At 38.8% G+C, this 25,997-nt stretch overlaps 1 protein-coding gene across 1 annotated transcript; it reads left to right on the forward strand.

Moving 5' to 3' along the window:
* Positions 1-11,213: 11,213 nt before the first annotated feature.
* On the forward strand, positions 11,214-25,881 carry LOC114458596 (cilia- and flagella-associated protein 44-like). Its single transcript, XM_028440999.1, has 13 exons — positions 11,214-11,234; positions 11,953-12,144; positions 12,327-12,429; positions 12,512-12,728; positions 14,889-15,003; positions 15,865-16,029; positions 16,918-17,067; positions 17,143-17,190; positions 20,940-21,039; positions 24,538-24,632; positions 24,755-24,958; positions 25,640-25,681; positions 25,792-25,881. Exons 1-13 carry the CDS (start codon positions 11,229-11,231, stop codon positions 25,879-25,881), a joined length of 1,527 nt encoding a protein of 508 aa, XP_028296800.1. The 5' UTR covers positions 11,214-11,228.
* The last annotated feature ends 116 nt before the right edge of the window (positions 25,882-25,997 follow it).

Consider the following 25,997-nt stretch of genomic DNA (forward strand, 5'->3'; position numbering starts at 1 on the left):
TAGGTGCCACTCGCCAAAAAACAAAACAAAGAAGAAGAAGAAAAAGAACACGTCATCTGACAAAGACCAATAGCGTGGCTCGCTGCTGAGACGTGTACAAACCGCTCTTTTTACCTGGACACCTGGTGACCTCGCTCACGGACGCAGTTTTGAATTCGTACCAGCGCCATTTTAGCTGCTTGGACCACAGCATCTTTGGACTTTTTAGACATCCTGGCAGCTTTAAATTAACTCGTGAGGTGAGTACATGTGACTTCAAGTTATATCTGTTATAAAAACCCACCAGCACAGCTATGATAGATATGTTTATTAAGTTAGCATTACTGTGGTGAGGAAAGCATTGCCCGTGATTAATTTCTGTGTTTGATGTGGTTAATTTGTTAGGGATGAATTACCAAAGTACCTGAAGACATGTTGACCTGTAATTTATGTGGTAAATTAGTTCAGTCATTAAGGAGCTACGAGCTTCATTGTAAACTGCATAGGAATGAACCACGTTTATTTAGGTGTAATGAAGCTGACTGCTAGCAGACATGTACTAAGTATGGCACGTTTAAGGCAAATTTTCAAATTAATTTTCCTCTCTCTTTACAATATTACTGTTTTGTTTTTGTGAACAGCATCAGAAGAGAGTGACAGGTGAAACTGTGTCAAGACAACAGCGGGAAAAACATGCTGAAGATGGAATAAAACCTTGGCTGGAAATATTTGGTATGTACAGTATTTTATCATTTTGACTACTTGGATGGTGATGACAGCAGTTGACCATGTCAGCAGATATGCTGACTAATGGTTGTACACTCAGGCTGAGGAGGTTGGATGGTGTGGAGGTCAGCTGGCTTGGTTCTGAATGTTCTGTCAGTGTTGTAGGGGGATATGGATTAGTGATAGACCGATACATCGGCCGATTTTTGCGTTTTTTACGTGTATCGACATTGGCCGATGTGGGCTGCTGCGTTCGCCGATCCGCATTATTTACAGAGCAGAAATTATTTTTACTTCTTGTTCTACATCATCTGTTTTTATTATTTGTTAAAAAATTTTTACTTGTTGTCGTTCTACCTCACCTTTGTTAATTTCAATAAACGTTTGTTCTTTTAAAATTGAGGCTCGTACCATTTGTTATCATCATTGTGTAATTTTTATGTTGTAAATTGAGGGAGCAAAAGTAGTATCGGCTCAAGAAAATCAGCAGTCCGTATCGGTAATCAGCTAAGGCTGATGGGAAAAAAATCTGTATCGACATCGGCCCTAAAAACCCATATCGGTCTATCCCTAGTATGGAATAGGGATTTACATCATGAAAATTTGCGGTTGACCTCATTTGGAGACATGATTTATTGCTCTGGTTGAGTGATGGAGTCCAGGCGAGGCATTGATGATTTTATAAAAAAGGTTTATTATAAAACTAAATAAAAAAGAGCACAAAGATGGACAAAAATTAGTGACCGCCCGGCCGGACGTCCGATGACAGAGTGGCCCACAGTTCTAACTCATCATGTATATTCCCCCTCAGTCCCCCTCCCTCCTCCCCCCAGGAGATAAAGAGGACAGAGAGGAGGTGAAAGAAGAGGGTGAAAAGAGACAGTTTCTTCTTTAGGTCAAAACAACCAGTTCTCTGGTATCTCCTGATTGTCGTGAGTGTTGGAGGTGTGTGCGTGTATGGTGTTTGTGTGTATGAATGGATGTGTATTGGGTGTGTATGTGTGACTATGTGAGTGTGTATACGCATGTGAGTGTGTGATGCCTCTGTGTCTGAGGGATAAGATGTGTTTTGGGAAGCTGACCTTGAGAAGAGAGCAGAAAACATGAGACAGCAGAAATGAAAAGTCTCAACTTATAGCCTTAAAAAGAATAAGGTCTATGAGTAAATATGTTAATAAACATAACTAACAATTTTTGCCCTGACAGTTGGTAGACTGCTGCAAATGCTTAGTTTGTATCTCATAATTCTGACTTTCTTTCTCATAATTATGATTTTACTAACTAATATTTACGAGTGATTTTTTATTTTTTTCATTATGCATGGCTAAATCCCAGGGATGGGACGATATACAAAGTTTTACGACACAATATGCGATACTGGGCTCACGATAATAGAGACAATATTGTTGTAAAGAAAAAAAAGACCAAAAATAAATTGCAGGTTGAGAAATAACCCATGTTTTTGTTTCACTAACTCTGCATACTGACATAGAATCAGACTATGATCTTTTAAATTTAAGTAAATATAACATAAACAAAACAATAATTACAAAATTATTGTCACTAAAACTAATGATTAATAACGCTAATGATATCAGCACTTTGGTTGTTGAATAAAAAAATTACATACATATATATATATATATTTGTAAATATTTTTCTTTTGTCACTCGGGAAATTTGGCGCCCCCTGGCTGTATGGCGCCCTTAGCATTTACTTATATTGCCTATATAATGGGCTGACCCTGACCACATCCTCAACCAATCAGGAGCATGTTAAAAAAGAATCACCTTCTTAGATCCTACCGTTTCCCTGGAAACCAAGCAGTAAACAAACACTGGAGATGAAAGAGAGCTGTGACTTAGACAGAGAGCAGTTGCATCTTAGTCAACATTGTGAAGAAGACAGTTTTTGTGACTTTTAAAGAAGTTGAGTGTAAAATGTCCACTTTTGTGTGTTCTGATACTTCAGCTGCAGCAGGTAAAAAAGACTCAATGAGAAACAGGGTTTTTATACTTTAGAAAGGGACTTTAGACTTGAAAGTGGGTGTTAATACAGTGGTATGGAAGCAAGTAAATCTGTCTCCTCATAAAAATAGTTTCTGTATTTTATTCTCAAGATGGACAATTAGGCAATATCACATGAGAGGGAGTGTTGTTGTGCTGAAATATCAGCACTGGTGCGATTTGGTCGTAGGCATGAGTGAGCAGGTATAGATAATCACACCAGTGCTGATATTCAACACAACATCACCACCTAGAGTGTGATATTGCTTCTATACAACAATATTGCAAGTGCATTTTATTAGTTATTAGTATTATGTGACTCTGTGAGGGAAACAAGGTTGTTGCCAGGCAACACAAAAACATTTCCTAACGGACAGTTGATTAATGTCATTAAAAAATCCCAGAGCTGTTGTTGCTCTATTTCAGCACTCATTGAATGTCTCTTGTCCAGTCAAATTACTAATTGTTGTATAAGTGTCATTAAGGCCCTTCCTCACAACACAATTATGTGGTCACCTTTGTTCACTACAGACACAGACACAGACTGAACTACTCAATACTGACCCTCTGTTCTTTCTTTCCACACTCACAGCAGCTGAACGTCCAGTTCTCCGCAGCAGCACTGCAGATTACTCCATCCTGGAGTGTATTGGTGAAGGCAGCTTTGGGAAGGTTTTGAAGTGCCAGAACCTTAAGAACAACAAGACGGTGGCTGTGAAAATCATCAAGGACGGTTATGAAGACTATTTTGAGCATGAGGTACCTGTTTACACCTTCTAACATTTGATGGCTCAGGTTTCTCTACTTCTAAACTCTATGAACAATATTTTTGTTATTAATGTGTAATCACTTTAACATGGTATTGTACTGTTCAATATAATTTTGGGATTACACAAATCTATTTTTAAAATATCTGTATATTTTTAACCCAATATTCCATCTAGATATCATATCTATAAACATGTAAATGTAAAGCTAATAGCCATTGTCCATTTACACTTGTTTGTATAGCTTTTGTACTTATTACTTGACATGTTTGTTAATATCAACATTGAAACCAAACTTTATTCACATTTGCACTTTTGTGATATTTGCAAATTCACAATAGAAGATTTTCTAAGACCTGTTGGAACCAGCCAAAGTATTTAACATCTAATTGTCTTTTTCTTCTTCTGTTTTTTTTTCACAGATTTCAATGCTAAAGATAATTAGTGTCCTTGATACTGACCGTACAAATTTGCTTACATTTTACGAGCATTTTATTGACGTGGGCTACAATTGCCTGGCATTTGAACTTCTTGAGGTCGACCTTTACACTCTGATGGAAAATCGAGAGTGGGAATCCCTGAGTGTGAATTATATCCGTCCAATTGCTGAGCAGGTATGGTTGGCACGCAGAACTTTAGACTTACTGTAACACCGAAACAAAAATGAAAGAATTCCTGATTTAAAACCTGAGCTCATATAACAAATGGACAATGTTTGTTCTAAACCTGTGTCTTCTGATCTCGTTTCTGCAGCTATTGGTGGCTTTAGATGCCCTAAAAGGCCTTGGAATCACACACGCAGACATAAAACCTGACAATGTCATGGTGGTCAGTGGGAATATCCAGGAACTGAAGGTGAAATTAATCGACTTTGGTGTGGCTGTGAAAACTTCCAGCATGAAGCCTGGCCTTGATATTCAGCCTCTAGGATACAGGTAGGAGGATTTCTCCTCACATGGCTTAGCTGTGGTTAGGACAAATCTGTAATGCATTGTATTGATATGTTGGTCATAGATTCTCACTCTTATCTCACATCCTTTCTCCTCAGTGCTCCTGAAGTCTCCATTGGCCTTCCTGTCAGTGAGGCCATTGATGTGTGGGCCCTTGGTTGTTTGCTTGTATTCCTCTACATTGGAGAAAACCTCTTCTCTGTGTTCTGTGAATACCAAACGATGAAGCGTGTTTCAGAGCTCCTTGGGTTACCGAAGGACGACCAGCTTCAGGACGGGGCTTACACCAGTGTCTTCTTTTGTAAGGCCGAGGAGGGCTCAAAATGGCGACTGATGGTAGAAATTTTTTTTTTTTTTTCTGGTAAACTCAAGTTCACCAAAATGTAACTTTATAAGGAATTTCATAACACTCATCTTGTTTCCCCAGACACCAGAGGAATATGAATTTCATAACTTCATCTCAACTAAGGAGGAACACTATCGTGTTAAGATCTCTACTTTGGATGATCTGGTCAATGTAAGTTTTTCATAAATGTCAATATAAAAAACATTTCAAGCAGTTTCCAAATCTAGTCATTGTTCTGATTAAATCTTGACTGTCATGAAGCTTGTGAGATATCTTGACCATAAACTACTTATCGATATGTCTGATGTGTGAGTTTATGTAATGACCAGTTTTTTGTATTTTAAATGCAGGTTCATTCAGGAGAAGAAAGTGGTGAGGTTGAGGAGAGAGAAGACTTTGTGGACCTGCTGAAGCAGCTTCTCTGCTTGGATGGAAATGAAAGGATCTCTCCCTGTCAGGCTCAGTTCCATCCTTTCTTCAGAACATCCCACCTCAACCAGCAGGAGACCATCAGACACCATCAACCCTCATTACAGGCTGATGAGACCTCCTGCCATGCATCAGATAAAAAGTCTGTTCTGGATGATGCCTCTGCATCCAAGTCATCAGATAGTGACACACTGAAGTTGGCCACTGCAGAAGCTGATGGTCTCCCTCCTCTAACTGACTTGGACTTGGTGTCTGCTCCCACTCCTCATTTAAATGATGACGTTCTGGATCAGTCTTCAGATGGAGTTACCGGCTGTTTTGGTTCTTTGAAGAAAAGGATTCAAAAACATTTCAAAAGAATCAAGACTTTCTTTTTCAAACACTAAATGCTTGTTGTTGTAAACACATATATTCAATAGTTTCTTTGAAATAATTTTTTTGGATTTTCAATCATTTTTTGAAACAAATAAACATGTAAATATGTATTCATTTGTTCATGTTCCATGTTCTTCTTCCGTGTTATAGTTTAAGAGCCTCTACATCTCATTTTATATAATAATTGACTTAAACTGGTGGTGATCAAAGAACAGGTGGAAAAACGCTAGAACCTTGATTGTTCTGATTGACTCAGATTTGACATTCAGCAGTTAGATTAAATCAAAAACAAAAACAGCCTTCCACCACCTAAAGAACATCTCCATCTCCTTAAAGGTGCCGTGCACACCTCTGAGGTCCCTCTCTCCCAATCCCTCCCCGCTGCTCTCTAGCCCTGCCTCCAAACTTCCCAAAGTCCCTCCCAGAGGAGCTAACAAGCTAACTTTAGTCCGACAGCAACATCACAGTAATATAACATGCTCTGTTAAAAGCATATTACTGCAGCGCTTCTTTCTCTCTATGTCAGGGGTGGACAATTGTTTTTTACATGGGGCCACGTGAGAACAAGAAAATATTATGGAGGGCCGGACCAAAACTGAACTGAAATCTGCATAACATTAATGGTGTTTCTTTATATAAAGCAGTAAATAACATTGTTTTGATAAGCTGGAAAGACTGGTGAGAATATATGTTACAATTGAGCAATAAAAGAGAGAAAAAAATGACATTTATTCACTAAAACTTCACAAAACAATGGTTAACAAAATGTGAACATTTGTACAGTTTTTGATTCACTATATTAGTGAACATTTTCAGCCACATTCAGTATGACATTGTATGACATAGTGGAACAATTACGTGCCTACATTTGTTGGTTAATCACATTCACACTCATTGTTAGAGCACCAGGGCCTTGTGTTGAATTATTTACAGACAAAATCCTTGAGATGTTTGAAAAAATTAATAACAAATCATTAATTTTGTGTGGTGACTTCAATATAGATCTGGGAAACCCTTCAGCATCAAATGAATTTAAGAATGACATGAAAAGTACGGATCTATACCCAATGATAACTAAACCAACAAGGGTGACCACTCATAGTGCAACTACCATTGACAATATATTTACAAATGTACGTGGTAAATTAATCAGTGGTATCTTTATGACAGACGTGAGTGATCATCTCCCTATATTTATAATTTATGAGAAAACCTGTTATGACATTGTACAAGATGAAATTACAACATTCTTTCGAGATAAATCTAGTAAGGCTATAGAGGCCTTCAGAGAAGATCTGAAGAAACAGAACTGGGATAGGGTATACAGAGATAATGTTAATACCGCCTATGAGGCTTTCATGACAACATTAATTAATCTATATGATAAAAATTGTAAAATATCCAAAACGAGCGCTCATACCAACAAAAATGCTGTTTACAATCCATGGATGACAAATGGACTGAAAAATGCCTGCAAGAAAAAAAACTATTTGTATAAACTGTTTCTAAGAACAAGAACCAAAGATGATGAAGTTAGGTATAAAACATATAAAAACAAATTAGTTGGAATCATAAGAAGGCAAAAAAAGGATTACTATACTAAATTGTTAGACAAAAATAAAAATAGTACAAAAGACACAATAAATACTGTCATGCAAAAAGGCAAGATCAAAACAAAATTTCCTCATTATCTAACAAAGAATAATGTTGACATTTACAATAAAACTGAAATTGTAAATGAATTCAATAATTATTTTGTAAATATTGGCTCTACTTTGTCACAACAAATTCCAGATGGAAACATCAATGATGGAACAGTACCAGATAATGTTAACAGTATTTTTCTTGAAAGTGTACAAGCAAGTGACATATTGACAATTGTCCAGAAGTATGCCAACAAAAAATCAATGATTATACTGATATGAATATGGTATTGATAAAGCAAATTATAGATGTAATTATTGAACCTTTTACCTATATCTGTAATTTGTCATTTACTTCAGGGATATTTCCAGACCACATGAAAATAGCCAAAGTTATTCCACTCTTTAAAAAAGGAAATAAATCTGAATTTTCTAATTATAGACCAATATCATTTCTTCCACAGTTCTCTAAAATTCTGGAGAAGTTATTTGTGATTAGACTGAATAAATTTCTAAATTAATTTAAGATTTTAAGTAATAGCCAATATGGGTTTCGTCCTAACCACTCAACTGCTACAGCAATTATGGAACTAAATGAAAAAATCGCCAATGCTATAGACAAAAGGCACTATTTATAAAGCGTCTTTGTAGATCTTCAAAAAGCGTTTGATATGCTGGACCACAAGATATTGTTGCATAAATTACATAAATATGGTATAGGAGGTGCGGCACACCAATGGGTTACCAGCTACTTAAAGGGGACATATCATGATTTTAAATCCTTCCTTTTTACATATAAATCAGCATAAACTTTTTATTCAGAAGTTATTTACAAAATGTCAACAACAGAAGACTTGTCCATCCAGCCTTACATGTTCGAGCCAGAGTCTGACCCAGTGGAGCGAGATGAAAATGAAGATGATGAACCTGCAGAACCCTAACAAGTGAGCTAACACAAGCACCGAGCTAACGCTAGCGCCAAGCTAACGTCACGAAATGCATTTTAATACAGTCTTTTCAAAGACAAAAACAGCAAAATGAAATGACTAATGAAAACTTTAGACTTAAATTAAATCACGTAGGCCATATCATCAAGGATCTAAAACGAGCACACAGCGCTAACATATGAAGTCTGAAGACGGTGCAACTGCTAATGCTAACAAAACCATGACAGGGACGTCTTTTCATCACACTTTTTAGCATTATTTACAGCTTACCGAAGTGCTCTGTTCGTCGTCTCCAAAGTTTAGATGATGAAATGCTGCCAGCACAGCAAAGTCTTGGTCTCTCCTGGGACATAAACTCAGACTCATTCACATTCAAAGCGGCCATAACAGACAAGCCTTACACACGTCGTGGTGTGTTATCTGTCATTAATGGTATCTTTGACCCATTGGGACTGGCAGCACCAGTGACAATTCAAGGCAGACTGTTACTACGAGAATTAGCCAGTGACAACCAAGAGTGGGACACCCCTCTTCCCGAGAACAAGGCAGAATCATGGGAAAAATGGAGAATGTCATTACAAGACCTGTGCAGTCTTCATGTGCCACGCTGCTATGTGTCATCTTCACTTCCTGAATCTACCTACACAGAACTATGCATCTTTTCTGATGCTTCCAGCTGGGCTGTGGGAGCAGATGCCTATCTGAGAACCATCTCCGAGCAAGGTCAGAGTGAAGTAGGGTTTGTAATGGCAAAAGCGAAGTTAGCGCCAATACCTGAGCCTACAATACCTCGCTTAGAACTATGTGGAGCTGTTCTCGCAGTCGAGGTAGCAGAGCTTGTACTAGAAGAACTGGACTACAAGCCAGATGCTGTGAAATTTTCCTGTGACAGTATAGTTGTACTTGGATACATCAGCAACAACACCAAACGCTTCTATGTGTATGTGCACAATCGCATTCAACGCATTCGCCAGACAACAACCCCTGAACAGTAGCATTATATCTCATCAGAGCAAAATCCAGCTGATCTAGTAACAAGGTCGGTACCTGCAAATCAACTGATGGACAGTATGTGGTTCAAGGGACCATCATTTCTGTACAAGCCCCTCGAATTTGAGATATATAAGCCATTCAAGCTGGTAGATCCTGACGCTGATGTGGAAGTTAGGAAAATTACCACACTGACAACACGCATTGAGAACCAGGGGCTCACATCCAAGAACTATCAACACTTTTCAGCATGGAGCTCCCTTCTCAGAGCCATCTCTTTCTTGGTTCATCAAGCACGTTCTCACATGTCAACAAACTCATCAGTCAACGCTTGTAAAGGATGGCATCGCTGTACAAAGCCACGCACGCCAGAAGAGTTGGAGGTAGCCAAAAGGCTCATCCTTGAGTCTGTTCAAAGAGATGCTTACCCTGATGAGTACACATCACTTCAAACAAACAAGGAACTTTCCAATTAAAGCGAAATCCGAGTCTTGATCCCTACATGGATGGCAGTCTTATCAGAGTTGGGGGACGCCTTGGACAAACCTCACTCAAGCCAGAGTTAAAAAATCCACTCATTCTTCCAAGAAATCACCATGTCACAAAGCTGTTAGCCAGACATTATCACATGGAGGTAAAGCATCAAGGACGACAGTTTACAGAAGGAGCCATAAGAGCAGCTGGCTTCTGGATTGTTGCTGGCAAAAGAATGATAACATCAATCATTTACCACTGTGTGACCTGTCGAAAGCTTAGAGGTAAACAGCAACAGCAAAAAATGGCTGATCTTCCTCCTGAAAGGCTTGACACATCTCCACCTTTTTCCTACGTCGGACTGGATGTATTTGGTCCATGGACAGTTGTTACTCGTCGCACAAGAGGTGGTGCAGCTGAGAGCAAAAGGTGGGCTATTCTGTTTACCTGTATGAGTACTCGAGGTGTCCACATTGAAGTCATCGAGTCACTGGACACCAACAGCTGTGTGAATGCCCTGCGGAGATTCTTCGCAATCAGAGGTCCGGCAAAGCAATTCTTGTCAGATAGAGGTACCAACTTTGTCGCAGCTAGTTTGGAACTTGGCATGAATCAGCCTGATGAGAAGACAACAAAAATCCTTGCCTATCTTCACAATAATGACTGCACATGGAAGTTTAATCCTCCACATGCCTCTCACATGGGAGGTATCTGGGAGAGGATGATTGGTGTCACTCGAAAGATACTGGACTCTATGCTTCTGCAGAACAAACACAGTTGTCTGACGCATGAAGTACTGTGCACTTTAATGGCTGAGGTTTCGTCCATAATCAATGCAAGACCGCTGGTCCCAGTTTCATCTGACCCCTCATCACCATTTCTGCTTTCACCTGCAATGCTTCTGACACAAAAACCACCTGTTCTTCCTCCACCAAGAGAGTTCATTGGAAAAGACTTGTCAAAAGTCAATGGAAAAAGGTACAAGCCCTCGCCAATGAATTTTGGAGTCGCTGGAGAGACGAATACATCTGCACCCTACACTCAAGACGAAAGTGGCTCAAGACCTGCCGCAACCTGCAACCTGGAGATATTGTGCTCCTGAAGCAATCACAAGCTGCCCGAAATGCATGGCCAATGGCTATAATCACCTCAACATTCCCCAGCAGTGATGGTAAGGTGCGCAAGATTGAGGTGAGGATATCATCCCAGGGAACCGCAAAGACTTTTCTGCGGCCCATCTCTGAAGTCATTCTTCTCCTTGAGAATGACCAGTAATGAGTAAAGTATTCAAGTAGTGGCATTATCATGCCAGACGGGGAGTGTTCTGCCCTGCAGGTTAATAAATAGTTTAATTTGTTTCTTAAAAATAGTTGATTATAATTGTTGTCTTCCAGTTTTAGTTTGTAATGTTAAAAGCACAAATGCACATTAATATTACCCAAAGGTGTATTTTATTTTGAAGAGGCTTGTAAGAGTTGCAAGGTATCATGGGTAATAAACCTGCCAGCTAGCGTCAGTGTGCAGTGTAATGGTGGATATACACATACATACAGCTACATCTTCCTGGTTTAAAGTTCTTCTACACTTCAGAAAGCAATGGCTGTGAGTATATACTTTGTTTAAGAACTAAAGTAACCTGATTGTATAACTTTTAGATACTTTATGTGTGTTTAAAGAGTTCGTTTTTGTGGCTTGAAAATACTGCTATTAGATTGCGTTGCCATGCAGAAAACGCCATCTTGTGGTACATAATGGAACAGCAGAAATTTTATTGTTACTTTTTACATCTTGTAAGCATGTCTACATGACATTGCATTTGTTTAATGGTTTAGTAGTGATTTAAATGTTTATGTTTTTGCAAGAAGACCAAGTGGTTAATTGTGTACATTTTATTTTGTGTTTTGCTTTATTGCAGTTTCACTCGTAATAGCATGAGTCTTCATGTCACAAGGTTTTGTGAATAAAGGGAGCAAGACGCTCTGAACCTGGCTCGTAAATTCGAGTTTGGCTTGCTGTTTATCTGCGTTAACATACTGGGCGTATACAACACGTAGTGAGAACAGTACAGTTACGTTTTATGGGCTTTTTGTTTTATTAAAGGCTCAGTAAGTGTGATTAGTTATAATTGAACTTTAGTCATTTAGGATGTAATTGTAATTGATTTCAGGGGGAAAATAATAATTGTAATTGGAAAAAATGCTGGTCATCATAATCAATTTAGTTGTAATTGAACATGGATAATTGAAGTCATAATTGTAAGTTTGGCAGAAGTATGTGTAACTGTATAAAGTGAGGCTGTAGTCAACATGTGCATTACCAGGTTATGGTCCTCATCCATCCGTCCCTCAGTCACTCCTTTGGTTATGACAGCGAGCGCAGATCAAACCTGATGCTGCTGGATGACAGAACTCTAGTGTTTATAGCAGGAAACCTGCTTGTACTGCTGCAAGTTCACACCAAGGAGCAGAGATACCTGCGTTCCTGCAGCGGAGAAGGAATAGGTGCTATCACAGTAAGCTGATCTCCTGACACACTGACGATGTTATCATGCATACTCTGCTCAACAAATGTATATTTAACAAAGTACCTGTAATGTAGGCCACTTCCAGTCTTCTGTCCCCAGTTTTCTGACCAGCTTCTGTTGTTGTGACTAATATTAATCACATGTATATCTTTATGTATGTTTGTGTGTAGGCTCATCCCAGTAATGAGTACTTTGTCGTAGCTGAGAAGGGAAACCAGCCTCTCATACTCGTCTATGAATATCCCTCATTGAGACTCTACCACATCCTCAGAGGTAAACATGATACATAATATCTATTAAGCATTTTTGTCATTTTGGATGATGGAGGCTGTTTTCTTATTTGCGATGTGTGCAGGAGGCACAGAGCAAGTGTACAGCTCTGTGGACTTTAACCTGGATGGCAGCATACTGGCCAGTGTGGGCGGAGCCCCAGATTACATGCTGACTCTGTGGGACTGGAGACATGAGGAAGTGATGCTGAGGTGCAAGGCATCCTCACAAGAAGTCTATAGAGTCAGATTCTCCCCACACAACCCAGAACTGCTCACCTCATCAGGAACTGGACACGTCAAGTAAGGAACACAATGATTACCCCTGACTAGCCTGGAGATAAGCCACACCCACTTCCTTACTTTTTGTAATGGCCTGTATTAAACATGATATAATAATACAAGGAGATTAGGATGGATTCCAGGCTAAGTACAGAAGGTGCAGCAGGAGCACCAGTGGCTCCAGGTGTGGCTTTTCTTCACAAGAAGGTATTTTATGTAAACGACTAAGATATAAATATAAATAAAGCTTTATGTACTTCACTGAAATAAAAAAGAGCACATTTTTATGATAAATACTAGTTCAAAACTTCAAGGTTCCTGGGGAAACAAAGCACTTCTTTGAATGACAAACAGCTCAATCTGACTGATATCATCTTGTTATGGTGAAATGGAAGGATGCAATAACAGAAATATTGAACTTGTTCATTATAATTAGAGCCCTGACGGTTTAATCTCGTATTTATTTATTTTTAATCCTGAGCTGCTGTTTTATTGAAATGAAAAGGATTATATACTGAATCAGGACACGTTAATGAGTTTGAACTTTGGCATTTCAATCCAATAAAATTCCACTGAAACTAACAAACTGAACACCACAAATCACTGCTTTGAAAAATGTCAGGGAAAAACATTGTTTTTAAAATAAATAAACAGATATAAAAATAGTTTGATATATATTTGGTAAATTCCAGCAAATATACAGGTATGGGGGAAAAAGATGACATTTTTAAATTATAAAAGCAAATCATAAAAAGAAATACTCGTGTTAATAAAATTATGCTTCATAAAAAAAATGTATGTAAATGTATTTTTCTAACTTTTTTAGTTTTTCAGTTTAAAGACTATATTATAGCTCTAAAACCAACTAATCTGCAAAGGAACACGTGAATTGAGCATCATCTTTTCAAACAATTCCCAGGCAAGGTTATTGTGTAACATTTAAGCTTTTGTGACCATTATTACTAGTCCACACTGCTTAAAGCTGGGGTATGTAAGTTTTTTTTTTTTGTTTTTGTTTTATTTGGTAAAAAAATCAATAATCATTTTTAATATATTGTATTGCATATTGTAATCCAGTGTTCTGAGTGGACAGTGAATCTCTTCTCCATCTCCTGGCTCTGTAAATGATCTTTAAAAATGCATGAGTGTGATGCTGGACTTCAGCCAATCAGAGGGTGATCTCATGAGCTGTTTTAAGCATTATTATTGGCTGCTCAAGCTGCTCTTCAAAAGTTGATGCGCTTTCTGGATCTGAGAGTAGGGACAGTCCCATGGCTCTATATTCTAGCTGAAGTCTCTTATCTGGCTTTTGGCACAGCAGTTACACGGCAAATCAAGAGGAAAAAGGAAGACCGAGATGGAGAAGCAACAGAATAAAGGCAAAAACGTGTTCAGGAGGAACAGAGTCCACAGGGTCGGTGTGTGCAGCGAACTGCTTTCAGTCAGCGCAGTCCGCCTCGAGTCAGAGAGAGTGAGAACAGACGGAATATTTAGCTTATTAAAAATGATCTAAGGTGGAAATAACAGACCCAATTCATCTGCAGTGTGGACGCAGTGTGTCTGCTCTGATCAGCTGAGAAATGACTGCTTGTGTTTGCGGAGCAGCTGTGACTCTGACCCTCTTACTGTCCTCACAGCAGTGAGTGATACGTGCTTTTATGTCTCGAAAACATCAGAAAACTCTCCAATAACACAAGATGAAGTTCCTACATTTGTTACTCGTCTCTATGGAGAAAACAGTCGCAAAGAGTCCCACAGTGTGCGCGTGCGCGCAAGTTTTGTTTAGGAGGGGAGCGTGGAGCGCCTCACAATTCTACATACCCCAGCTTTAAAGAGTGGTGTCTGTCTGTAAAGAACTTGTTTACTGATATCATTGCATTGTGTAAACATAAAGAATTTCTTTCATGTTTGTTATTTTCTCAGGTTGTCATGTATCTTCATGTTATTTGGCAGGAGTGTCATAATTATGAAGATAAAGACTTTTTAGAGGATGAGAAAATATTAATATTACAAATGCATATTTCAAGTCATCAGAGTAATCAACAAACTCCACTGGCCAGGATTTAAAAATCCTGCTTTCTACCTCCTTCAAAAAACATTAGTTAGTGAAGACTTTTGTTGTGAAAAAAGACCTTATGTGACATTGTGTGATTTTATTTCTTCTTTTTGCATCCTGTTTAGGTTTTGGACTATTTCTCCCACATTCACAGGTCTCAAATTGCAAAGGGTTATGGGATATTTTGGGGAAACATCAGCCACTGACGTAGAGGGATTCGTGGAGCTTCCTGATAGAAAGGTAGGTCACCTGCTCCAGTTATGCAGTACCTGGCATTATAACTTTCTCAGTTCAGAGATGACATTCAGCTCAGATTCCTTTCATGCTTGTAGCCAAAGACAATCCTAATGTGGCATTTGCTAATTGATACAGATCCTACAACCAGCTTCTTCATGTGTTTAGGAAACTAGGATAAAGTTCTGCTAGAGAAAAGAGATGTGTTCTGGCTTTGTGACCAATTTAAACTGAGCCTGACTTCTGTCACCGGTTGGTACAGTAAAATCAGTTGTAGAAACCATCTTGTTGCTGATGTAGTGTAAGACACATGCATTTTAGTAAAGAAATTAAAAACAAATGCACTGCTAAATACTTCATTTGGAGCAGAAAAATAAGGATTCACAGGGACAGCTTTTTATAATTTTCACTATCTCTGTACTAGCTTCTGGAAGTCAGATAAAGGTCATTTGTGTGAATAATTTGATGTCACAATTTGTTTTTGGTCAAGTTTGTGTATATTCATAACAGCTCTGATTTGTTGGTGCCATTAGTACGCAAATATTTCTACTCTCCGCTCCTGTCCCCCCATGTTAAAAACAACTAAACCCCCCCTACTTCTGACAAAACATTCTTTCTCTTAAGTCAGAAAAAACATGAAATATATAGCTACAACTTTGTCAAACCAATGACAGGTCAATTATATTTTTACTGAACATAAGGCCAATAAGCAAATGTTAAGGACAGATTTTAACTACATTTTCCTCTGATGATTTTAATACCATTAATATTCTGGCCCATTTAATGGTTCACGACAAACAAATTGACTGGTTTTTTTACTTCACCAGTGCTTTTGGTTCTGAATTGACTGAGTCTTCTCCTGGTTAGGTGGTAACAGGTACAGAATGGGGTAACCTGCTGCTGTGGGATAGAGAGGCCATCAAAGTGGAGATCTGCCGAATAGAGCGGCAGAGCTGTCATGTGGGGACAGCACAGCCCTTTTCCTTAGAAGATGGACTGTTGATGACTTTCGGTTCTGATGGGGTGATCAGGGTACGATTAATCTTCTCTACGTGTTTTATTTTGAGCAGGTTTATAGGGGATCACATGCAGCTTATTCATGCTGACAAGGCAGGAGACAGTATTGGCTACAGGTGGCTATCTGTCTAATATTGTGTGGCCCCTAAAGTAAACACACAAAATGACTTCAAAAACACATAAGACAATAGAAAAACTCACAAAACAGCAGAAATTCACAAAATTGCTCTAAAAACCTATAAATGACCAAAAAATACACAAAAGGACAACAATTATACCAAAAATTACTCCATAAACATTGACTACAAAAAAAAAAACACTCAAATAAAAAAAAAACTACACAAAATGAATTCCTAAAACACACAAAACAACAAAGATACACAAAATTACAGAAAAATATACAAAATACAAACAAAAGACAAAAAATTACAACAAACAAATACACATAAAAACCTTGTTGTTTATTCCTTTATTTATGAACAGATTGGTTGTTATTATGAACGCTGACATTAATATGGATAATGTGGCCCTCGGATCGAACTATCATATTTTTGTGGCCCCCGCTGTAATAGAAGTTGCCCATTTCTGCTGTACTGGATGCCAGTGTGTCACAGGGTCACCACCTACAGACACTTTCATTCACACAGCATTATTCAACTGATGCCAACAAACCACTATTGTGTTAATAATTGTCAATGTATGACTCATCAACATCACAAGAACAAGTCTCTCATTACTTTTGAACTAATGAAGGAACTTCATTATTAGTTCTTCATTTGGAGCTGCTTTCATTTCATTTTTGAATTGACCCTTAAAAGATCAAATCTGTTATTGCATGTGGAAACCACACCATTATTCTATTTGTATGTAAGGTGTATGTCTTACTATGTAACTCTGCCACAGGGCTGGGACATTGAGAAAATCAACATGGCTGACACACACAGTGGAAGGTTAGAAATGGAACCCATTAATGAGCTGGTAGTTGGACACAATGTCTGCCTGTCGTCTGTGGTGAGGAGCCCCCTGCCCAACTCCTTCATCTGGTTTGCCCAGGTCAGATGCAAAATCATCAACACTTGTGTCTACAATGCACCATAACGCTAGAGTCTGTACGGTGTGTTCCTACAGGATTCCAATGGAGCCATCTGGAAACTGGACCTTTCTTTCACCAACACTGTGAGTGAAGATGGTTTCCCTGAATTGATTTTCAGATCATTTACATGTTTGTTTATTTTTTTATTTCCGACAATTATTGGCTTTGGTGTCTCAACTGTTGGGGTGGGTCACAGATGTCTGTCGTAGAGCCTTTCCAGGCGTAACAGCATTGTACCATTTTTACATTACATTTTGAGTTAGTTTAGTTTAGTTTCAGTCCTAATGCTACGTTCACACCAAACGCGGTTTCTGCGGAAGGTTTCGCGGGATCAAAAAATGTTTCCCTATTCGCTTCACATTCGCGTCTGAAGCGAAGCTCCGCCCACCAGACTCCCAAACGGCGACAACCAGGCTCTGTTTGTTTCCACCATCAACTATGGAGGACCTCCGTCAATTCACTGCTCCTAACCTCGGAAGGGGAAGAAACGTCGGCTTTCCTGGCTTCACCAGGTGAACCAGCTTCTCATCCAACTCGGTGAGCTTCACTGCCTGCTTCAGAAGCTACACCTGGATGATGACTGCTTCCAGCGGTACCTGTGGATGACCAGCTCCCGATTCGATGACCTGCTGGGTCGGATTGGCCCACGGATGTCCCGGCAGGATACCAACTACCGGAGCTCCATCTCTGCAGCCGAACAACTGTCTGTCTGTCTCCAGTTTCATAAGCAACCGAAGATGCCATGATTCATCAGACACATCTCTTAAATACACAATAAAGATAGATACTATATTAATCCCAAGGGAATTTAAAAGCAGAATTATTAAAATGATTGTTTTCTGGAGATACCTATTCTGGGAGATAAGGCCTGCTTTATTATTGTTTTTATCATAAATATATTACAACTAAAATAAAAGTTAATCATTATAATAAATTATTCACTATTGTTATTTTTTGTCCTCTGGAGACCTATTCTGGAAGATGAGGCTTGTTTCATTAATATTTATTGTTTTTAACTCTTATTAATAAATCATTTATTTACTACTGTTAATTATTGTCATCTGGCAACACATTCTGGGAAATAAGGCCTGTTCTCTCTAATCTCTCCACCTTTTATGCACACGTACACACACCCACATTATATATATCTGATTATCAATGATCTGAGCTTTTCTATGTTGTTCACTGTGCAGGTATCTGACCACAGGTGACTCCTTCAGGACCACAGCTAACAGCTATGGACGAGAGGTCTTCACATCGTACTTCTCTGCAGGAGCCGTTCCATGGCTAGACATATTGCACCAGCACACCCAAAACGACTATTTTAAGAGCCAACCACATACTTCTATAGAGCAAACTTCCTATTGTATTAACATGTGTATAATAAATATGGAAGAATGGGGAGAGAAACATCTGTCAGCTTCACTTTTAACCAGAAAGAAATAATCCAAGAAACCTCACCTCGGAAATTAATTAAAGGCATTAAATGTCTCACAGAGAATCAATATGAGGAAACTATATATTCTTGTATGAACAAAATATATAACCTTGATGTGGTGTACACATTGCTGTTAAGATGCATTGATAGAAATTAAAAAGAAAGCAAAAGTACACTTTAAAATGTGTTTTTAATCAACAATTCTGAAAGAACACCATGTACATTAACAATATAATACCTCAATTTTAAACAAACTATTTACTTCAATATTATAATACTTACATAATAAACAAACTAGTATAAACAACTATTCACAATGTGGTTCCTGCCATGCAAAGAGTGCCGCCCATCCAGCCCAATCCAAAACCTAATTGAAATTTTCCAAATTTAGTGTTACCGGATGATAATCAAGAAGTTTAAAACTTTGAAATTTAACGTTCCCTAAATTCTGGTGGCACTTTTTGCAGGATAGGAAGCAGGTCTCTGAAAAACATCTCATCCTAAGTCAGAGCTGGTGGTGAGGAGGTGGTCTCCTGAAGGTCTGTAGGATAAGCTGCTCCACCTCTCTTGGAGAGACTTGGCTGGGCCTCTTCTTTGCTCTTTTTCCTTAAAAATAAACAAATATTATATATATATATATATATATAATAGCTTATCAAGTCACTGTTACTTAAATAAGATCATAGATATATTTTAATTAAACATTAAATGAGGTAATGATCAACATTGTCATCACTGATATACCAAGCATTTATAAATACATTTTATTTATAACAGAATGCAAAACAACTTCTGTCATGTTCATATCAGATGGTTTGGCTGCACTTGTTTCTGCAGGAGATGCTGCTGTAGCACCATCACCATCATCTTCTCCTGCTCCCTGAGCACTATCTGTTCCCCCTCCCTGTCCTTCTCCATCACTCATCTGATTGTTTACCTCTGAGTGACAGCAAACACAATATATGAAACACATTACTATAGATTTTAGATCACTATACTAGATTTAGGTCCCCCCACTAGAAGAAGCCCTGTGATGCATAAAGGCCTGAATATTAACCTGGTATATATTTCTATATGTCTGCACTGATAAACAAACCTCCAGTCTCTGATGGTTGACCATACTCTGTGGTCCTGTCTTCCTCAACCCTCTACCCCATGTTGCTGCTTGTCTCTCGCGGTGAAACAAAGGGGTCGATGAAGGACATGACCACAGGGTATTTCCACCGTTTGGATGTTCCTGCAGCTGACCCACTACGGTTCTCCTGACTTTTTTTTCTCTCATAACCCATAAGTGAAAATAGCTGGTGTTAGCGGCTAATGCTATCATTAGCTAATGCTATCCTCACTCACTGCCGACTTTCAAAGATGAAAACTACAGAGAGAACATTTACCTGCTGCTCCACCTCCTCGCTGATTCTCCTCCACACCAAATCCTTCCTGGTCCTGGTTAAAATAACAGGCCGTGTCATACAGCTCCCGGTGGTCACACACCGCTACGATTAGCTTCTTCTCAATGGTTGAACGGGTGAAAATACTGGTTTCCGTGTTGCCTGCCTGACGTCATTGCCAACAAGGACTCTGATTGGCTTTCGCGCCTGCGCGTCACGCGAAACAGCCGCTGGAGTTCAATATTTTCAACTCAAGCGAACGGCGAATAACGCGAAAATCGGGAGCGCGCTTGCCGCAGCCTTCGCGTTCAACGCGCGAAACAGTCCGCGCCGCCCCACCGGCGAATAATTCGCCTCCCAGCGCGTCTAAACCATTGACTTTGCATGTAATCTGTTCGCTTCTGCCGCAGAAACCGCGTTTGGTGTGAACGTAGCATTAGAATTATATTTAATGATAGATGACTAAAAACGATTAAATATATAATGAGAAAAAGGGATAAATAGGTAAAAGGTCCTAAGTAGGCTATTTGCCTATGGGTGAAAGTCCATTGCTTTTATTTTGAAGGGTATTCCTACTAACATTTTCTTAGAGTACAGTCTATTTAGGCATCACCACATGGCAACGATTTAGTACTTTTTCCCCGCTAACTAACATTGCTTTTCACTAATTAGTAAATAGGTTTTCAAATGAAAAGGTAATTTTATAATGTATTTTTTACTCCACATTTTTCCCCTAGTTTTCAGCTTGCATATACAAATGGCAGCCAGAGACACACTATAGGGCCAAATACATTTGACCACCTTATATTTTTCAGGGTTTAGGCTGGCCCCTTATCTTTGTTTAAACCTGCCTGTGATTTTATGATCACAGGTTCAAACAAAACATGTTATTTAAATGAATTTGAGAAGTAAAATATGACTCCATTTGTGTTGTGGCTTGCTATTAAGAAGTGATGGTGGGTCCTAAACAGTGAAACAAAGGCTGTGGTTACATCTGTATGTGCAGACTCCAGATCCAGAGTGCCTGTTTACTTTCCATGCCGGGTCAATCCACGGTCTGGATGTTTGTAAAACATCACACCTCATGGCCACGACAGCTCCTGACCGTGAGTACGCACACACACACTTGACATTTACAGAAATTGCTTTCTTCCTTAGATTAGTATGGAATAGTCTCAGATTCTTATAATCTCCTTAACCTAATCTCCTTTTTTGAAGTTTTACTCTAATCCAGGTCTCAAAAAAGAATTATACTAAACCTGGCCAGAGGCCGGTTGTACAGAATTATACAAAAATTGTAAAAACTGGTGTTTATTCAACGTGTCTGTGCTCCGACTATTGGTTTAGCATTATCGTTGCAGATATTGCTCAGACTTTCTCCCTCGATTTAATTTCGGGGGAAAATCCCGCTCTATCCCAGTCATTGCTTATGTGTCCTTGGGCAATGCATTTTTCACACATGGCCTCGTATGAATGGGTATGAATTGTGCATGAATAGGCGTGGTTTGCCCCAGGGCAGCTGTGGCTACAATGTAGCTTACCACCACCTTTATGACTGGTGTGAATTAATTATGGTTTCTGTAAAGCACTTTGAGTGTCATTAGAAGTGTTATATGAACACAAATACGTACAATTCTAAAGTCTTGAACTATTGTCTAGATGTCTTTACATATTTGCTGTTTTTTATCTCTTTTTCCCTCAATTCCAAATTAAAGGTCAAACTCCTGTTCCACACAAACATATGTTAACTGATGAAATGTATAACTAAATGTTTAACCCTTTTCCGATCATTTCCACATTTACCTTTTGCATAATGTACACAATCTTAATCAAAACATGATCGGACCAGTCCATGATTTCATTAGTCTAAAACTGTATTATGTTGTCTGGAACTAGACAAACAAAGAAGCATCCAGATTTTGAATGAAGTCTTAAAGCAGAACTAAGTAACATGCAGTTAGCGCTGCCCCTAAAGGTTCCTTTTGGTTATGCCACTGTCGTTAAAAACTCTGCACCCCCCGCCGCCTGCCCCACGCCACAGCTACATGCTTTTCTCTCCCAAGACGATAGCAATCGATCACTGAAAAATCCTAATACAACAGTGACACTACGGGTGCTTTCACACATAGTCCCATGTGACCATGTCAACAGTATGAGGAAGAGAGACAAGTAAAATAAATGAATGGGAGTAACACGGAAGGGAGTGTGGCAATGTGTGTGGTGTGTTTGTTTGTGTGCTGACAAAGTGGCTCTGAAAATGGATGGATAGATGGATGAATATTTGTGTGTGTGCTGCCTGATGGAGGGCTGGCTTGCCAGTGTGTGCGTGCCTGTTGCCGCGACGACAGTGTGTGTGATTGCTCTGTGTTACTGCTGAGCTGTCACTGCATGGAGTTGCTCCGTTCCTCAGACAAAGATCTTCTCTGCCTTTTTTTGACAGCCTCCACCATGATATAAGTTTGAGAAAAGTGAATTTGTAGACAACCGTGTGCAGCCACGGGGCTGGTCATAATCTAGCATTAGTTTGTACTGGGCTGTCGTAAAGCAGTACGTCTTGCCACCGGGTCGGAGGCAGGGAAAGTTGCAAGTGTGGTTTTCTGGCCAGAGACAGCAGGGAGAGATGAAAGACCCCCCAATCACCTCATAAACACTTGTATTACCCTCACAGGAACTACGAGAAGGTTTTATTAAGGTGAAAAGGTTACTTGGTTCTGCTTTAAGAAGACACTTGATTAGTGATGATTAATATAATTAGATTGTTTGAGTTCAGGTTTTATTGAAACCTCAGTAGGTGAAACCAGCCCTCAGTGTTTAGATTGAGTTTGATGATATTTTTAAGTCATTAGTATTAGATATTAGAAGTTATAGAAGTTGAGTTTTTTGCTTGTATAGGTAGTGTTGTGGTGGTCAAGACCGGTCTTGGTCTCGAGACCAAATTTTAAAGGTCTTGGTCTTGTCTCGGACTCTGAAGCATTTTGACTCAGTCTTGTCTCAGACTCGGGCTGCCCGGACTCGGGATTTTCCGTCAAGACCGTTCGAGACCAGCACTAATTCCTGCTATTTTTAAACTTTTTTATAATGTGATAATAACACGGAGAAGAACGGGATAAAACAATCCTTTATTCATTCTTTAATCCACCCTGTATAATGACCACAACCTTCCTTAATGTGACTGAGTGACGTGTGTGACGCACTCATACGTGTGTGTGGCTACGGTGTCAGTTTGGACCGCGGAGCGCAAGGAAGACATGAACTAATCACCGGTAAAAATCCCAGTAAAACTCCAGAAAACAATCACCAGTAATAAATATTATCTCCCTGGTAAAGACAGTAGCTCTAACAACTGGTAAAATAATAAACTGATGATATTACAGTCTGTGAAGGCTGGGGATAGGGGACGCACTTACTCTGCTTCTGGGTCCTAGTGCCAGCCGACCGGTGAAGCCTGTTCCGTTTACCGTGTGTACTGAGGTCCGTGTGTGTTTAATAAATCCGTGTGTGTCCGTGTGAAAGTCTGCATGTTTATGTCTCTGTCCGTCCACTCTTTTCATTATATCGATGTCTTTTAAGGCTTTATTACATAATGTCGGCTGTCGTCCGGGCCGCCGCAATCTTGGTTTATGTTGTCACCAGTGCGTCATCGCCGCAGAGTTGCACTAGCACAGAATGAGTCAAATAACTGTAAAGAGGTCTTATATTAGTCTATTTTCTTTTTAAAGTGGTGTTTTTTTTGTGTCTTTAGACTCCAATTACATTTATGTATATAATATGTTCCCCACAATATAAACAGGTTCACAATATAATTATTTTTTATAGTTTCTGTTTCCACTGTATCCAGAATAAAATTAATCCTCAACAAGAACTATTGATTGATTTGTCACATGACTTTTCCAGGGTTTGAGTTTGTTTTATTTAGTTTCACATCTACCTGTAGCTCTTTGTTTTTTAGACTGATGACAACTTGTTTGTAGTTTTATTTCAGAAAGTTTCACTTTTACAGTTACAGCTGGAAACCTTTGTTAATTTAATATCCTAGTTACATTACAGCAACCAAATTAAACTATATCAACTAAGTGAATTAATAAAAATAACCTGTGTAAAGGCTTTTTCAAACTAAAAAATTATCTTGTGAAATCTGTGACCTGTTAAACCTGAACAACTGAAAGAATCAGAATCAAGAATTATTATTTCTTGGCAGAAATGCTTTTAAACACTTGCTGTACATTCAGCTGACATAAAAATCTTGTTTTCAAATATGTAGAATAATTGTGAATTTATCAGTAGCAGTAGTAGTTTTAATATTTTAGTTAATTTTTTGCAGGGACCTTTTTTGTCCGTCAAATGAATTTAAAATAAACTAAAATTAAAGAGAGAATGTTATTTAACTGTTGAACCTTGCCATAATTTTATTTATTTATATATTTTTTTAAATTGAAAAAAAAATGTTTATGGTCTTGGTCTTGGTCTTGGTCTCGGCTCCCGAAAGTCTTGGTCTTGTCTTGGTCTCGGTGCATTCTGGTCTCGGGCAAGTCTTGGTCTCGGATAGTGCAGTCTTGAACACAACACTATGTATAGGTTCAACACTATCCTGCTTCTCTTCTCAGGCTCAGTCAAAGTTTTTGACTTCTTGGCAAAAAAACAATTGACCACCAGTTGCTTCAACCAAAGTGGGACTACCATCAGCTGGGCTCCACCATGGGTATATTTGCTGACATCTAAATTTGCATTTTTAAACATTTCAGTTTTATTTATTCACCTTTCACAGTAAAACCAGCTTGACAACTTAGACATCATCAATACTTTTCTGGTTTCAACTGTTAGGTGAAAGCGAGCAGTGGTCTGCTTGGCTTTGAGGATGGAGTCGTTCGTTTATTGGAGCTATACAGACCTCAGAGTTTGTATGCGGTATCCAGAAGCAGCTGTGAAGAAGATGGCAAACTGCGCCTCAAACAGGCCTTTAAACCTCACAGTGAATCTGTAACTGCACTGGCTTATGAGCGTAATGGGGAGATCCTGGCTACAGGGGTAAGAAGAGGTTTAGTTGTGCAGTTTTATTGAATATTGCTGTAGATATTATACTGTATATGATATGATATAATGAAAAATAAGCAGGTGTTACATCATGAGTTTAAGTCCAACAATAAAACTGACAGTTCTCAGTTCTTCCCTACCCTGAACCATTTTCCTACGCTGACTCCCTCTTCCCTTTCTCCTCACTTAGGTGTAACACTGCCCTCTGTTTTTATATTCTCCCTTTAATGAAGTGTTTCTTATCCTTCCTTAGAGAGGGCTGGTAATGGTCACAATTATGCAATAAAATGAATTAATTCATTCATGACATCCTCCAGTTTGGGAACCACTGATGTAAACAATCCTACCTTTAGACATCTTACTACTCTGAAAGCATATCTAAAATAGATTAAAACATAACTTTGTGACATTGCTAAACATTAGAATACACGGCCCTTTGATTATATCACTACACTGCCTATCCTTGTGGATTTATCCCTTGTTCTCCAAGTCTGAAAACATGTACTATATTTAATTTATATAATACGAGTCTCAAATAATGAACGTAGATGTCAGATTTTTGTCCCTCTGATTATGACTGTTATACAGGTGAACTGTCTTTAACAAGAACTTAAACCACTCTGACACAACAATAACAAACTATATTGTAAACATTGTAACCTCTTTATTTTCCAGTGCAATTTCAGCAAGTGTAGCTTGGTGAGTTTAAATAGTCGAGTAATGAATAAATAAAACATTTGTAACCTTAAGTCTTTTTTTGTAACTACTCAGAGAGCAGACGGAACAGTGTTGGGTATGTGGTTGAAGTGAATTGTCCCAATCCCAAGGATCAGGAGCCACTTAAAACCTTCCTGCTGCCTGAGCTGCACAGGAGGCCATTCAGGTTCCAGAGTATCAAATCTAGAATCAAGGTCTGAAGCCCAAAGACATTGTTTAAAGGTTTTTAAAAATACCAAAAACTCCATTGAATGAAGATGAGTTGTGTCATGTGCGTTGCTGCTTTTACAGAGACAGGAAGACATTTTAAGACTTC

This window comes from Gouania willdenowi, unplaced genomic scaffold, assembly GCF_900634775.1.
Source record: "Gouania willdenowi unplaced genomic scaffold, fGouWil2.1 scaffold_14_arrow_ctg1, whole genome shotgun sequence".
NCBI classification, from domain to species: Eukaryota; Metazoa; Chordata; class Actinopteri; order Blenniiformes; family Gobiesocidae; genus Gouania; species Gouania willdenowi.